The sequence below is a fragment of the Cololabis saira genome, chromosome 8 (genome assembly GCF_033807715.1).
Source record: "Cololabis saira isolate AMF1-May2022 chromosome 8, fColSai1.1, whole genome shotgun sequence".
In the NCBI taxonomy this organism is placed as follows: Eukaryota; Metazoa; Chordata; class Actinopteri; order Beloniformes; family Belonidae; genus Cololabis; species Cololabis saira.
This window is the reverse complement of record NC_084594.1, coordinates 33,182,465-33,198,339: the sequence shown is the minus strand read 5'-3', so window position 1 is coordinate 33,198,339 and position 15,875 is coordinate 33,182,465. Positions and strand designations below refer to the sequence as shown.

General features: G+C 40.5%; 1 protein-coding gene across 2 annotated transcripts; it reads left to right on the top strand.

The window, feature by feature from the left end:
• The first annotated feature begins 419 nt into the window (after positions 1 to 419).
• On the top strand, positions 420 to 15,436 carry pcsk1 (proprotein convertase subtilisin/kexin type 1). Of its 2 annotated transcripts, XM_061727830.1 has the most exons (16): positions 420 to 850; positions 1,729 to 1,833; positions 1,945 to 2,067; positions 4,790 to 4,936; positions 6,499 to 6,575; positions 7,265 to 7,353; positions 8,645 to 8,817; positions 9,249 to 9,461; positions 9,592 to 9,692; positions 9,834 to 10,067; positions 10,614 to 10,771; positions 10,868 to 11,001; positions 11,219 to 11,380; positions 13,383 to 13,812; positions 14,126 to 14,154; positions 15,205 to 15,436. In XM_061727830.1, exons 1-14 carry the CDS (start codon positions 662 to 664, stop codon positions 13,800 to 13,802), a joined length of 2,325 nt encoding a protein of 774 aa, XP_061583814.1. In that variant the 5' UTR covers positions 420 to 661; the 3' UTR covers positions 13,803 to 13,812; positions 14,126 to 14,154; positions 15,205 to 15,436. The 2 variants fall into 2 exon arrangements, with proteins under 2 accessions (XP_061583814.1, XP_061583813.1); XM_061727829.1 differs by having other exon boundaries at positions 13,383 to 15,436.
• Positions 15,437 to 15,875: the final 439 nt, after the last annotated feature.

Genomic DNA, 15,875 nt, shown 5'->3' with positions numbered 1-15,875 from the left:
CAGGACCAGCGTGTGTGTGATCAGCCCGGGGGCGAGGAGCTGTCCGCGGTGCTGAACATCTTGTCCCTCACCTGATGACGCAACCACAGCTCGTGGAAAGACGGGGAATCTTTCCAGACCTACTTCCTCCAAAACCTGTACCAGAAACAAATAACATAAACATAAAGTATCAGCAAGTAATCTTGTGATCACATGCGATTGGTGTGGTTTGTTGCATTTGTCCTTCTCACTGTCGCTTCCTCCAGGGATAAACACTGTTATATTTTTAGCCAGGACCCCCACATCCTCCCTCCTCCCCGCCTTTTAGACTTTCTCTCAGGGAGTTGAGGACTAGGAACCCAATCTAACGAAAGATAGACGCCAGGCTGACGTCAGAGCCCCAGTAATTTGACGTGTAAACACCTCCCCATCGCTATTAGGAGCGCTCAGACCAGCCCTACCTTATCAACAGTACTCCATTCCCCCAGGCAGACCAATAACGCGCAGGTTAACGCTCCACCATCTCAACAGCGGGAGAAACTGAATATATAAGGACATTTCTGTTGTTTTCACCGTCCGACATTTGCATCTTGAGTTTTGGGCTGCTTTTTCTCGGGGATAACTAAGCTGACCTTTTTTTTTATTTTTATTTTTCCCCCATCTGGTTGAATTTTGCTCTGACATGGAAATGAGATGTGGTCCGGCGGTGCTGTGCTGTGTTTTTGCCGTGCTGTGCTCTCTTCTCTGCCGGTCTCTGGGCTCTCCGTTCACGGACAGGCAGTACCTGAACGAGTGGGCAGTGGAGATTCCCGGCGGGCTCACCGTAGCCCAGGCGATCGCCAGGGAGCTCAACTACGAGCTGGTCCGACAGGTATGGCAAAACAACGCCCTCCGAAATATACCAGTTAAGAGGGGGGCGATTTAAACGAGAACAAAATGAAATGTATTCTGGCAAATTTAATGGAACCAGCTATTTAGGCAAGTACCTGGAACCAGAACAAAAATGCTCAATCTGAATATCAAACATCTTGTCATCAAACAGACGCTTGGTTACAAAACATTTCATGAAATTTTAATTAAGCAGTAACCTATAAAGCTGTGTCACAACAGCAGCAGTATGAATTATTCTGTTTTGGTTAATAAGAACATTAGACTGAAAACTCTCTGCATCTGTGATAGCCTCTGAACACTGCATTTTGAGCACCCTGTTTAATTATAGGACAAGGGCTTAATCAGGCTATGACTCATTGTTTACCCACTTCTGATAACACATAACTAGAATTGGCCGGTTTTGTACACCCATATCTTTCCCAGCAATTTAGCCTGAATATTGCAAGCTCCTCTTATACAAATATATCACCTTCAGTCTTGATTTTAAGACCACTTCATTAGATACCTGTAGCTCTGAACAGCAGCAGTCTGTTATTAAACATTCTCTGTTGAATACACAATGCAGTTATCTTAACTGTAGTTTTTACTTTTCATTATAGAACACTTTGTTACAATACTTGGTTCAACCATGGGAAATTGATCATCTACTCAAGATAATAACAAATCACAGAAATATTTTGGCTAATACCAGCTTAAATATTCCATTAGCTTATTTATTGTTTGCCATTCATTAAATCACAGGTGAACTAAAGATTAAAAATGAACTTGTATGACAAGCCTTGGTTACCAGATGGCTGATGTTATGTAATTTCCTAGAAAATATTTTGCTTGTCTGACATCCTGCCTTCTTTCCTGCAGATTGGGGCCCTGGAAGACCTTTATTTACTCAAACACCGCAATCATCCTCACAGGATGAAACGCAGCGCCGAACACATCACCAAGCGCCTGTCAGAGGATGATCGGGTGGGTTTTCTTCTGTATTTTTAAAGAATTATCTTTTCTTGGTCTGTGTACGAGCACTTGACCTAATCTTTAAAGCCTGATGAAATCTAATATCTTAATTTGTCTAAACAGGTGTTGTGGGCAGAGCAGCAATATGAAAAACGACGCAGCAAGCGAGCAGCCCTTAGGGAGTGCAGGGACTGCTCGGTAGATAAGCTGTTTGATGATCCCATGTGGAACCAGCAGTGGTATCTGGTGAGTCTCCAAGAAAGCTTGAACAGTAAAAGATGGCATATTCAGCAAATGTTTCTTTAAATTATAATTTCTATAGAAAATATTAGAACATTACAGATGTGAAAAATCAATCTGGGATGATGTCCACCGCTCTGGCCAAAGTTTATTATCTATCCATCACTTTTTTTGCATGCAGTCTGTCTGCTTTCCACAGACACATACAAACTAAAACATGTGGGGCGTTTTGACAGCTTCACATGGTTACTGCTCTGAGCAAGAGATCATTGAGTTCATGTGTGGGAGAAAAAAAAAATCACACATACATCAGATGTCACAGTAAGTTTGTGTGTGTTCGTGTGTGTGTGTGATAGTGTCCATTAATTAAACTTTCAGGGATGCAAAGCTAAACGGTAAACACATTCTCTCTATAGAAAACCATGAAAATGATGAAATAATACAACGCTATCAAGCAGTTCTAGCCAAAAGAGTCATTTGCTTAATTGGTTATACAGTCCCTAGTGGAGATGAGAGGACTGGAGAGACTATAATCCAGCAGGGTAGAGCACAGAGAATTAACTTCCTATTTACCCAGAATGGCATGTTTTAGACCACTGAGGCCAAGTAGTAGCAGAGAACAGTCAACCGTCACAGCTGCTCATCCTTTTTCATTTCTAATACTAATACATTTAGTTACAAGTTGTTCTCAAAAGCTTGACAGATTTGTGTTGACGAGTCCATGAATGAATAAAATCTAAAGCTGGGAATGTATGATGTCGTATTAGTGTTGGAATATTCACTTCACAATTAATAGTAGCATGTAATGATCCATCTTTATCTAATAGTTATTAGTAAAGTGTTTTTATATAAGGTCAGCGCTTGTTCCCAACCAGTTGTTAAGCTTCAGAAAACATGCATGATCTCTGTTATTGGCTGTTTGAGCTCACATGGCTTGGATTAATGGGTAAAAACAGGTGAAGCGGATCTGTTATCGCAGTTCACAAATCCTTGATTTTTTTTTCATATGTGTGATGTGATGCATGTGTGCGCATTTGACTTAAAAGAACATTTCGTTGTCTCAGCCTCTCTTCCTCCTTTTTTTTCACCCTTCATAAACTGAATATGAGTCAAGCTGGTGGAAAATGAGAAAACAAATTGAGATGAATCATTTTTGCCGATGAGGGATGATGACACTAATGGAAATGGCCTTAAAGTGCCACTTAGTGTATTTCCACATCAGCCCATGTCGGTGTCATTGCTAGGGCTACGTTATAACTCATCTGAGGCACTGTAATTTATTCCCATTCTCCGTAAAGAAAAAAAATGCAGCAAAAAACACTTGTCTCAGGTGTCAGCTTCCTGCATCCATCACTGTGTAACAGTGCTTTTTTTAACCTCTTGCATTAGCAAATGAGGGCACATATGATAATGATGGAAAGGATTAGAGCAGAAAGCACAGAGGACGAGAGGTAATGAAAGGTGGTGGTGTGTCGGCAATGCAAAGACACGCCACAGCTTACAAGACAGTGACGTCAACAAACCGGACGGGCGCTGATATTGGAGTGAGTGTGGAGCTTCCCGATGCAGCTGGAGTCAGTGTGATGGTAGAGGTTGAGAGCTGAGGCTAAGAGTGGGATGAGTGTCTTTATCTGTTACGAGTGGGTGACCATCTGAATTTAATTAAGGGATGACTCATACTTGTAGTCTGAAATTCCTCTGGCATGCACAGCTTTGTGTGTGTCCATGCTGTGTGTGTGTTAATTGAGCATTGTGCGCTGGCGTGTGCTTCCATACACCTCCTTACAGCATTCAGTCAGTGCAGAGAGATTCACTGAAGCAGCTGGGTTTATAACAGCTGCATTTGTCCCCTTCAGCTGCTCCAACCATCAACAAGTTATGTGCTTGGTGTTACAATACAACTGGCAAACAGTCATTGTGAGGTGGCCGGGAGTAAAATGCCTCTCAGGCAATTTGCTGTGCAACATGGGTAGAAATGTCACAAGTAAGCTTTGAGATGTGTGGTCTAGTTACAGCTAGAGCTGAATAAAGAAGGAGACAATAAGTCAGAGGATGGGGTAAAAACAGGCAGTCAACGTGGAGGTAGTGCATCACCAGGATGAGTCATATCTAGAGGTGGTGTTCTGCAGCGTCTGTGCATTATGCACAAAGAGGGAAAGAGCAGAGTTCTTTTTTTAGTCTTTGCTGTCTCCAGCTCTGAATCACACACTTCCCAAGGCAGACAGCAGGCAGGCAATAGCCCTTTACTCGCTCTCCCTCCTTCCCTTCTGATTCTCAACTTAAGACAAGTTTGCCGCATCCCATGCTGCGTAACCTTAGATTCAGAGATTGATTTCTGAATTATTTGGCAAGGGGATTGAATGTGAGTTGAGCTTGAAAATCAGTGGAAAAACAATACATTTCCATTTCAGCTATCACAACGAATCTAAAGGATTAAATTCATCTAGAGTTGCTAGATTTGACTCTGGAAAAGCCTGAATTATTTTGACCTTCAAATAGTAATCTGCCAGCAAGTGGTCCTATAGTAGAAGTGGACTCAAACAAAGGCAAAGCTGACGGTCCGGTAATACATTTCTGTAAAGGTCAGTGGATGCGCTGTCAGAGTCGGTAGCCCGGAAGACACTATTTTCTGCTCACCCTCCACATGACATTACTCAAACTTGTTTCAGTGAAGTGGTCAGAGGTCATGGGAGATGCTTGATTGCATTATTGTGTCACTGTGTTCCAGCAAGACACACGGACGTCATCGTCGCTGCCGAAGCTGGACCTGCATGTGATCCCTGTGTGGCAGAAAGGCATCACAGGAAAAGGAGTGGTCATCACCGTTCTTGATGACGGGCTGGAGTGGAACCACACGGATATCTACTCCAACTACGTAAGACACTGTTTCCATGGAGACAGCCTCCCTTGTCTGGGTCTGGCGTTGCTATAGTAACGCTGCTGGTGACATCTTACAAGACGATTCATAAAGACTCTGATAGATCTGTTATGTGATAATGTCTGTCTCCGGGGGGGATGCTGAAATTGAAATTATTTCTCATACCTCCAATAATGTTTTGACAGTCTGAAAGGGGAAGCAGTTAATTATGAGCACGACTGAATGGAAGCTCAATGAGGCATCATTTCTATTGTTTAGAGCAGTGTCCTTCAAGTCTGGTCCTCAGGGACTGCTGTCATGCATGTTTTACATCAGGGGTGTCCAATTACAGCTCTTGAGGGTCGGAGCCTCGTATGTTTTAGATGTTTGCTTGCTTCAAAGCATCTAACTCAAATGAATGTGTCATGAACAGGCTCGTTCAGACATTGATGACAAGCTGATGATGATGCATTCATTTGAATCAGGTTTGTTGAAGCAGGGAAACATTTAGAACATGCAGGACAGCGGCCCTTAAAGCCACAACTGGATACAACCAGTACTGGAGTTGAGGGGGGATGAGGGGGGATAGCATCCCCCCTGAAAGAAAAACGGTCCAAATCATCCCCCCTGAAAGAAAAACGGTCCAAATCATCCCCCCTGTAAAACTGCCATCCCTCCTTTCCATCCCTTATGTCATTTCATCAACGAATGTGGTTTTACTGCTATTTCAACATTTAGAGTCATCACCAGAAAAATAACACCAGAAAAATAACTTACTGACAATTTTCACCTGTTTCAAGTAAACTTTCACTTGAAATAAGTAGAAAAATCTGCCAGTGGGACAACATTTATCTTGTCATTACAAGCAAAAAAATCTTGTTCCACTGGCAGATTTTTCAACTTATTTTAAGTGAAAATCTACTTGAAACAGGTGAAAATTGTTGTTTTTTCCAGTGATGAGTCTTGTTTTAAGTGTAATGAGATTTTTTTTTACTAAAATGAGACATTTTAACTAGAAATAGGACAAATATTCTTGTTAAGATTTTGAGTTTTTGCAGTGATCCATTTTACTTCTGCAGGTGTTTTGGTCAGTGCTATTATTTGTAATATATTATATTATTTGTAATCAGCACAAATTATCTGTCCCCATATGATAAAATCCACCATCCCCCCTGATTTATTTTTACAACTTGATTACTGGATACAACCGCTTTAGATGTTGCTCTGCTCTAACACACCTGGACCTTAGTGAACCATTTACAGACTTGTGTAAACCTGGATGACAACCTGATGGTGATCCAATCATCAGGTTTAGGGGTTAGAAGTGTGTTGGAGCGATATCTCTGCACAGCTACACTCCTTCATCCTCAGAAGGATTCAGTACATGTGCGGTCACTGTTTGGTCACACCACTTTTCTCTCATTATAAGTATTATTGTAAGTGTCACCATGACAACAAGCCAGTCCTTACAAACCTATATAAAAGTTTCTGTCTCCTACGTCAACTGATATTTTTTGCAATTATTTATTTTTTTCTTTAACATAAAAAGACTGAAAGTGTTTCCTTTGTTTGTCCTAAAGGATCCAGCTGCCAGCTATGATTTCAACGACAATGACCCAGACCCTTTTCCGAGATATGACTCCACCAATGAAAACAAGTATGTCAAAAACTTTAACCAAATTCTACTTTCTTAAAGGAGCTTGAGGCCGGATTGTGGCAGGATTTATGATAAAAATCCGTATACGTTTTAAGTTTTCTAGTAATAATGTCAGATGAAGCGTTCCAAACCCAAAGGAATGAACCCTCTAGTGTATCTCTCCTTTGCCTTGAACAGGCTGTGTGCTGCAAAATGTGCTGCAATTCGGTCACGAATTTCCCGCGCTGGGCTGCGGATGTGACGTCACATGACGCTGCATGCACGTTCTCCCCGTTCTCCCGTGCCGGCTTCACTGTTGGCTGCAGTACCCCCAACGGCCGTCGTGGAGAAGGGTGGCGCTAATGAGGCTCATTTCTTAAAAGGAGCCTCAAGCTCCTTTAAATAAATATTTTATAACATTTAAAGTTGTTTTTCATTGCTTGTATTTAGAAATATTACCTACTTTATACATTACATTTCTGAGCTAATTTTATGTTTCAAATCAACTGAGTTTTGCAATCTTTGGAATGATGAAGCCAGGGGAAAATGTTCAAAATAACCTTTATTGATACACGGAGCTGGGACAGTCTTGAATAAGGAACATGTCGAGGAGATCACCAGATAAACCTTCAATGTTTCTATACACCTGTTTATACTTTCTAGCATTTCTAGAAGTGTAAATATCACTGGAACATGTCATTCCTTTTCAGGCATGGCACCAGATGTGCAGGAGAGATTGCTATGCAAGCAGACAACAATAAATGTGGAGTTGGAGTGGCGTACAACTCAAAAGTTGGCGGTAAGATCTTTGTTTGTGTTTTGTCTTTAAGATGAATACATGAGTTGCCACCATCACAGAGGACCTACTTGTCTGTATGTCATGGTATTTGGATGTATTTGGGATGGATTGTTGTCCCCAGCTTTCTACGCACCATTTGCTGAGTGATCATAAGTACAACTTCATCCACTTGCTGACAGACTGCCCTGGCTTGTTTTACACCCTGACCAAACACACAGTGATGGAGGCCTGGCTCTTTTCAAAGATTGGACTCGTTTAGCTTGGGGCCCTTAAAACAGTAACTCCTATGGCTCCCAAATGGCCCTTCCTTTAGAGTCACACCAAGCCTTCTATTTGAGCTTAATTTAGCCCCCATTGGTGTTTTGTTTGTTGGTGAGCAATTTTTTTTCAGTGTTTCCATAAAAGCCTTATTTTTATGCATTCTAATGATTCTCTAAAAAAAATAAATAAATCTGACATTTGACCCTGAAACATTAAGCCTAAAACCATGACACAGCTGTTTGAAAAGTGGCCCTTGGATGTTCCTGTGCGAATAATCATGTAAAGCTTTCCCAGTTGCAATGAGTTCAGGACATGCTGTACCAGTGGAATAGGCTGTAAATGGAGCAGTAGTAGGCAGTAATATATATACCGTATTTTCTGGACTATAAGCCGCTACTTTTTTCATAGGTTTTCAACCATGCGGCTTATACAAACGTGCGGCTATTCTGTGGATTTTTCTTCCACCGCTCGGGGCGCTCTAACCGGAATTAGAATCAAAACTAAGACAAAATAAATGCAAAGAAAAATACGCTACTTCTTCTTTAGCAGATAGAAGTAGAAGCAGATTTCAAACAGATAAATAGATAAATAAATACTGGTTATTTTCTCTTGGTTCTGTCCCGTTTTAATCAGCAAAGTTGCTGCCGTGTTAAAAGACACTATTAGGAAAGGATCTATTTAGGTACAAACATGTACATCATTTACAGTTCAAAATCCTTCTGTACATGTAGTTAATATCTAATCTAACAACATAAATATCTGCGGCTTGCATATCTTTTTTTTTTTTTAAATAGAGCGGATGCGGCTTGTATGCAGGTGCGGCTTGTATATCTTTTTTTAATTACTTTTTCAAAAATAGAGCGGATGCGACTTATATGCAGGTGGGCTTATAGTCCAGAAAATACGGTATGTATATGTATATATATATATATATATATATATACATATACATATACATGTATGTATGTATGTATGTATGTGTAAGCTAATTTCCAGCATGCTCCTTTATTTCCCATCTTTCCTTGCTCAGGGATCCGTATGCTGGATGGGATAGTGACTGATGCCATAGAGGCCAGCTCCATTGGATTCAATCCAGAACACGTGCACATTTACAGTGCCAGTTGGGGACCCAATGATGATGGCAAGACAGTGGAGGGTCCTGGTCGTCTGGCCCAGAAGGCTTTTGAATATGGCATTCAGAAGGTAAATTATAGGAAGGACAGTTTTTATTCACATTCAGTTGGTGTAATCTCCTAATGGGAGCCATTATCTGTGGAGGTGATGGGAATAAGATAGAACAGGATCAATACGGATAATGCAGTATGTTGCTAAGGATGATGCTTCTAATGACACAACGCCATCTACTGCAGTTGTTTTGCAAAGGTTAGCAATGGCCTGTCAAATTGTGACTGTGTCAAAACATGGTCCAAAATAAATTAATGTTTATTGTTAGACTTTGTACTTCTAAATCATTAGTTAAACCCTTATATTTTTCTTTAAAAAATGACCATATCATCACTGTATTTGTATTAATAATGTATTATACATAAGAAGAGGTTTTGTAGTGCAACAAACAGTGAGATATCTGATGCAAGACAACCAAGGCTTTGTTTTCTCTGTCATGTCTTCTGTAGGGTCGTGGTGGGAAAGGATCTATCTTTGTTTGGGCATCAGGGAATGGCGGCCGCCAGGGTGATAACTGTGACTGTGACGGCTACACAGACAGCCTTTACACCATCTCAATCAGCAGTGCGTCCCAGCAGGGCCTGTCCCCCTGGTACGCTGAGAAGTGTTCCTCCACGCTGGCGACGGCGTACAGCAGTGGAGACTACACTGACCAGAGGATTGTAAGTAGCAACACTGGCCTCTGCTGTCAAAACACTGCAATTTCGTTTAAGAGAAAATTCATTCATTAAAAGTCATTAAAAGTCTTGAATTTTACATTGATTTCGGATCTATTTGCTTGCTTGCTTTCAGACGAGTGCGGATCTGCACAATGAGTGCACTCAGACTCACACTGGGACCTCAGCTTCTGCACCGCTGGCTGCTGGAATATTCGCCCTGGCTCTGGAACAAAAGTATGCAGTTATGCAAATTATTATAAATGTCAAAAACATCATTTCTATTTCTTCTTAGCAACCACCTAGAGTTGATTAACGTCATGCAACTTTGTGTGTCTTTGAAAACTCTCTGATCCTCTTCCTGGTCCATCACTTCAGTCCCGAACTTACCTGGCGAGATCTACAACACATCGTGGTCTGGACATCCGAGTTTGATCCTTTGGCCAATAATCCTGGCTGGAAGAAGAACGGAGCTGGGTTGATGGTTAACAGTCGCTTTGGTTTTGGACTCCTTAATGCCAAAGCTCTGGTGGACCTCGCTGATCCAGCCACCTGGAAGCATGTGCCAGAAAAGAAGCAATGCATTGTCAGAGACGATTCCTTTCAGCCACGGTATGGAAAGATTGATTTTTCACTGACTACTGTTTTGTTTTCCTGCTGTGCTGCCATGTAACTTTTAGGGTCGTGGTTATCTGAGCTTTGTGTTCTTCAAGGGTCCAATCTGTAGTTTACTTTGGATTATGAGACTCAATAGCAATGACACCCAGTTTCCCCATTACCTCGCTACATCCCTGTTTAATCCCAAGGATTTGGCTCGACATTTCCGTCAGTGCTTAGTGGTCCACAACCCCCTCCAGCTTTGTGCCAGCTTGAACACAGAAATCCTTTCATTCATGTCTGGGAGAGATGGGGATTAGCTGTTTCCCAAATGAATGACCAAATGTTTCTAAATCTGCATATGCATATTATGTATGTTGGTGATTGTTATTTAACTAACTACACAGCAGCATGCCATACACACAAGTAAAGCAGCAGCATTTTTTTTTAGCGCCATGTTGCTTGTTACTAAGAACCTGCACTATCTGAGCCCTTATAACAGACTCCTGTTCTCTTAAGGGTCTGTTTGTGCATTCATAACTATTTTGAAAAATCCCGCAGGGAGCTGAAAGCAGCGGGGGAGATCACTATAGAGATTCCAACCAAAGCCTGCGCGGGGCAGGAGAACGCTATCGGCTCACTGGAGCACGTGCAGGTGGAAGCCAGTATCGAGTACACCAGAAGAGGAGATCTGCACATCACACTCACCTCCCCAGCTGGTAAGAAAGCCATGCACACGCAAACACAAACACACACACATGCAAGCAAAGTAGCAAAGTCTTCAAATGATCCCTTCCATTGGGGTTTTTCCTCAGGTACAACTACAGTTCTTTTGGCTGAGCGTGAAAGGGACACGTCATCTAATGGCTTCAGAAATTGGGACTTCATGTCTGTCCATACATGGGGAGAAGATCCTGCTGGTACCTGGACCCTAAAAATCACAGATACTGTGAGTTTTTCACAATTAGGATGATCTGATTTGAAATTTGTTTCCCTTCTTTATGGAAGTAACCATGATTGTGTTATGTAAATATTTAAATATATAAAAACTGTAATTGTATATGACATGCAGACATGTTTCAGAACCTTCTCTGTAAGCGAGTGGCCTGTTTTACAACACTTTCATGTCATTGTTGAGCCTCTGCTCTTTCTTACATCTCTCAAAGTCTGGCCGCATGGAGAATAAAGGACGGATCCTGAACTGGAAGCTGATTCTCCACGGAACGTCAGAGAAACCAGACCACATGAAGAAATCCCGCGTGTACATCCCTTACAACGCCGTGCAGAATGACCGGCGCGGTGTGGAGCATATGGATGAAATGATGGAGGTGAGTACAAAAGAAGTCAGCAGCTAGGATGTCATAAAACAAAGGATGAGGATTTCCAAGGCTGAATGGAATATCAGTGAAGGGAGTCGTGAGGGAGATGAATGACCGAGATAATAAACAGATAAAGTCGTCAGATTTGAGAGGAGGAACTTCAAAGGTTACAGAATAGTTTCCTCTATTTCAGAAAGGGAAATTTTGCAGATGTAATAAACAAACAGGCATTAGAATAGGAACACATACTTGGGAAGTTGGAATTCAAAGAAGTCATTTAAAAATATAATTGAAAGTAAATAAGTGGAGAACAATCAGCTGCTCTCTTCCAAGGTTCATGGTGCCATGGAAACCAAGAATGCTTCAGAATTAATAAATATCTGGATGAATAAACACAGAAAACTATTATTAGAAGAATGACTTTCATATTTAAAAATAGTCATTAAAATGTATCTGGCCTAAAATGTTGGTAAGATTTCAATTTACAGGGAAGTAGATTATGTTTAGATTTGGTCAATAAATTGAGATAGATTAAATAAATTTACACCAATTTCCGAATGCGTCATTAATAGTGTACAACAAATCTGTCATGTTTTATCTTTGTGACGTGAGATGACACAGTGAAGAATGCTTGCAGTTTCACTTCATTGTTCCCCCACACACACAACTCACTACATAGAGCTCACTACTGGAGATACTGAACTGTAAAACCCTCCCTCCTACCTTCACATCATCTCCAGCCACTTAAGCTGCACTTGGCCACTCTGAAAGTGATGATGGGAAACCGCTGGCTCGACATCAGTAAGCCCCCACAAAAAGCCACTGGAAGCACTAAAACCTACATTTCACATAAATAATAATCATTATCATTCAGTTAATTTGTCAGCTCCACAGTTTAGAAACTTCAAAAAGGATGGATTATATGAACGAAATGAAAAATGGGGAAAAGGTAACTAGGAGAAATGATGATGATGACAGAGTAGCATTATCATAGTAGCGCACGTACACCACTGTATAAGTTGTGGCCTTCAGGATCCGGGGCGTACCAGAGCCTGTTTCCAAAGAGCCTTCCTATTAATCCCAGTGTACTGAAAAGGTCTTCGAATCACCGAAGCGGTGCACAGGAGATAGCAGCTGATCAATCACACGACATAGTAAAAACAAATAAATAAATCAGGATTTGAAAATGTCATTCTTTCATCATTCCTTCTTAGATGTGAGAAGCAAAAAAACAGTTTCACCTCAGATGTGGCTTAAAATTTCATGAAGGATCGGAACTGTAGGCCACTAAACTTATTTATTTATTGACAGCTGAAAATGTGCAGAGCAAAAATCAACACGGAGATGTAAAACATCAGATAAGACATTTATTTTGACATGCAACAATGCCGTGTCCGACTCATGAATGTGTAGTTGTAGTTGAAGTGGAGGTACTGGAGTAGGATGAAGAGATATTACAGGACTGTCTCAGAAAATTAGAATATTGTAATAAAGTTCTTTATTTTCTGTAATGCAATTAAAAAAACAAAAATGTCATACATTCTGGATTCATTACAAATAAACTGAAATATTGCAAGCCTTTTATTATTTTAATATTGCTGATTATGGCTTACAGTTTAAGATTAGGATTCCCAGAATATTCAAATTTTTTAGATAGGATATTTGAGTTTTCCTAAGCTGTAAGCCATGATCAGCAATATTAAAATAATAAAAGGCTTGCAATATTTCAGTTGATTTGTAATGAATCCAGAATGTATGACATTTTTGTTTTTGTAATTGCATTACAGAAAATCACAATATTCTAATTTTCTGAGACAGTCCTGTATATTACATTGTTGACACAATGTATCAAATTTAAAGGTGTTTGTTTTTTCGCGTTTGCCCCTTAAAGAAGAAAATACAGCACAACAAAGGAATGTACAACCAATAAAGTTTAAATGTTGGATTGTCATGATTTCCTGTCCTTACATGGAACCTACATCATCTTGTCTTTACTTGTCTGGTCATGCAGGAGCCCACACAGGCTCACCCTCTTCTGAAGACTGAGGCTGTTCAAGCCTCTCCTTCAAATCCTGAGAAGGAACCCAAAACGGCCTCAAACTCCTCTCTCTCTTCCTCCGTGGCCCTACTGCGTCTCCTCCAGACGGCCTTCAACCGGCAGCCCCCGGCTCTGCAGCAGCACCAGACTTTAGCACGGTCCTCCGCTGCTCTGAGGAAGCAGCAACCGGGCCAGAGCCTCTCCCTACCCGACCCCAGACTCCCACTGCAAAAGCTGTCCCAGGCCCTGGACTTGATCAATAAGCACCGGAGCCCCGAGGACAACATCTACAATGACTACAGCGATGGCTTCTACAACGCCAAGCCATACAGACACAGGGATGACCGACTGATTCAGGCCCTGTTTGAGATGCTGGATGAAAACTGGAAGTGAGAGTGAGGAGGTGAGGAGAAACACGAGGAAGAGATGGAGCATGGTGTCGGTTTGGGAGTGGAGGAACACGGTGAAGGGGTGAAAGAAAGCAAACTAGTGGGTCTGGGAAAGTCTAGAAGAATATACGAAATACCCAAAATGCTGCATTTCTGATCTATTTATCTATTTCAGTCCTTCATTTGAACATGCAACATGTCCTTATATGATTCAAAATATGGACTTATTCAGAGCCTCTGTGCTGTAAAATGTCTCTTCATGTGGTGAATACAAAAGCATTTAACCAGAAGAAAGGAGGATGATTGTGGCCTTGTCTCTCTTTTCAGTACCCGTCCAAGCATGCCACCTTCAGAATGTAAGTTTTGTAATAGTATCTATATCTATATGTCACTCCGAGAGAGACTGTCAACTGAAAAACAAACAAAGATTGTAATGTGGTTATTTATAAGTCCATTTCTACAGTTATTGTTAGTGTTACACACTATAACATGACGTTTACTTCACCCCGTTTGAATAGACACAGAGTCTAAAACCTAAAATGGAGTCATTGAATAAGAAATATATTTGAAATGTTCTTAGTTTCAAACTGATCTTCTAATCATCAACGTTTTAAATGTGTTGACAAAAGACATATTCTCAGGGTGTCAACAAAGCTCAAGAGAATGACATATTTTCTGTACTCTTCAAAGTATTCAGAAAAATATAATTATTTTGAAATATTTACTCCAAGGAGATTGTATAGTCATGCTTGAAATCAGTGTAAGAACAGTAAACTTTAAGAGAAAGAAAATTGCCGTTGATTAAAAAAATAAGAGAATAATTTATTGTGCAATTTCTGGATTTTTTTTTTGCAATGTGCAATGCTGCATTAAAGGAAATATTTTTCTAAGGATCCATTGTAGCCTATGGAATAACATTTACAACGCCAAACCCTTTTAACAATATTTTTTATGGTGGTCCAGTTCTTATCAGTACTTATCTGCAAAGTGGGTGTAGTTATAACTACATGCAAACACTGCCAAACACTTTGTTGTGCAGAAGCTTCTTTTCACTGACTGTACAAATGACCAAAATGTTGTTTGTCCATCATGCGTTTACACATCAATAAATGAAAAGGCCTCTTTGGATCCTTGACAAGTTAATATTTGCAACTGAAGCATTTCTCTGGTGTTAAACATCTGGCATCAATGCAGCAGCTCCATCACACGGACGCTGCCCTAAAGCTCTGTTGAATAGACGATCAGCACCGCAACATTCACGCACATCCATGTTGAACGCCTTAATTTATGCCGTAGCAAATGTGGGTACTCATCTCTATGTGGTATAGATCAATTTACAGATACTTGTTGAACTGTTTGTGGCAATAATTGCTAAGGAGGATTGATGGAGAGTCTCTATTTTCCAGCTTGGACCGGTCTGCCCCACTTCTCCGCCCACAAAGTGACAGGAAAAAGATGTTTGGGAAAAAGCTTTCCATGCTACCTGTGATTTCCCCCATTATTTAGAGTAGCCTGTGTTGTTTTTTGCTTTTTTTTTGACTGATTCTTCAGTCTAAAATTGTTTACACAAACCATTATGATATATTTTGTTGCAATTTCTGTATGGATGTCTAAAAGATGAGATTTATCAAAATAAAATGCAATGTGACAATTTGGGTGTCTTGTCTCTTTGGCTTTATACAGTTGTGATTATTATACATTATACAAATTGTGTCCACAATACCATCTTGTGGCGTATGAAAGGGAATGCACTTTTACAAGAAAGTTATCTGATTTATAATTTGAATACTGCTTTAGTTAAGACTGACACATCTCAGCCATGGTTAGAAAGGGCAGTTTCGTTGTACACACTTATAGTTTCATCAACAACAACAATAACAATCATCATCATCATCATAATAAACCAGGTCCTTGCCAGGCTTTAAAGGTAAACAGTCCCAGATGAACAACATGTGGCTTGTTAAAACATTGTTATTTCATTCCATTCAAGTATTTGTTGAAATATTCTTCATTTCTAGACGTATATATTATAAGAAGTATAACAGTTTTGTAAATCTTGTGAACGATAATATAATCT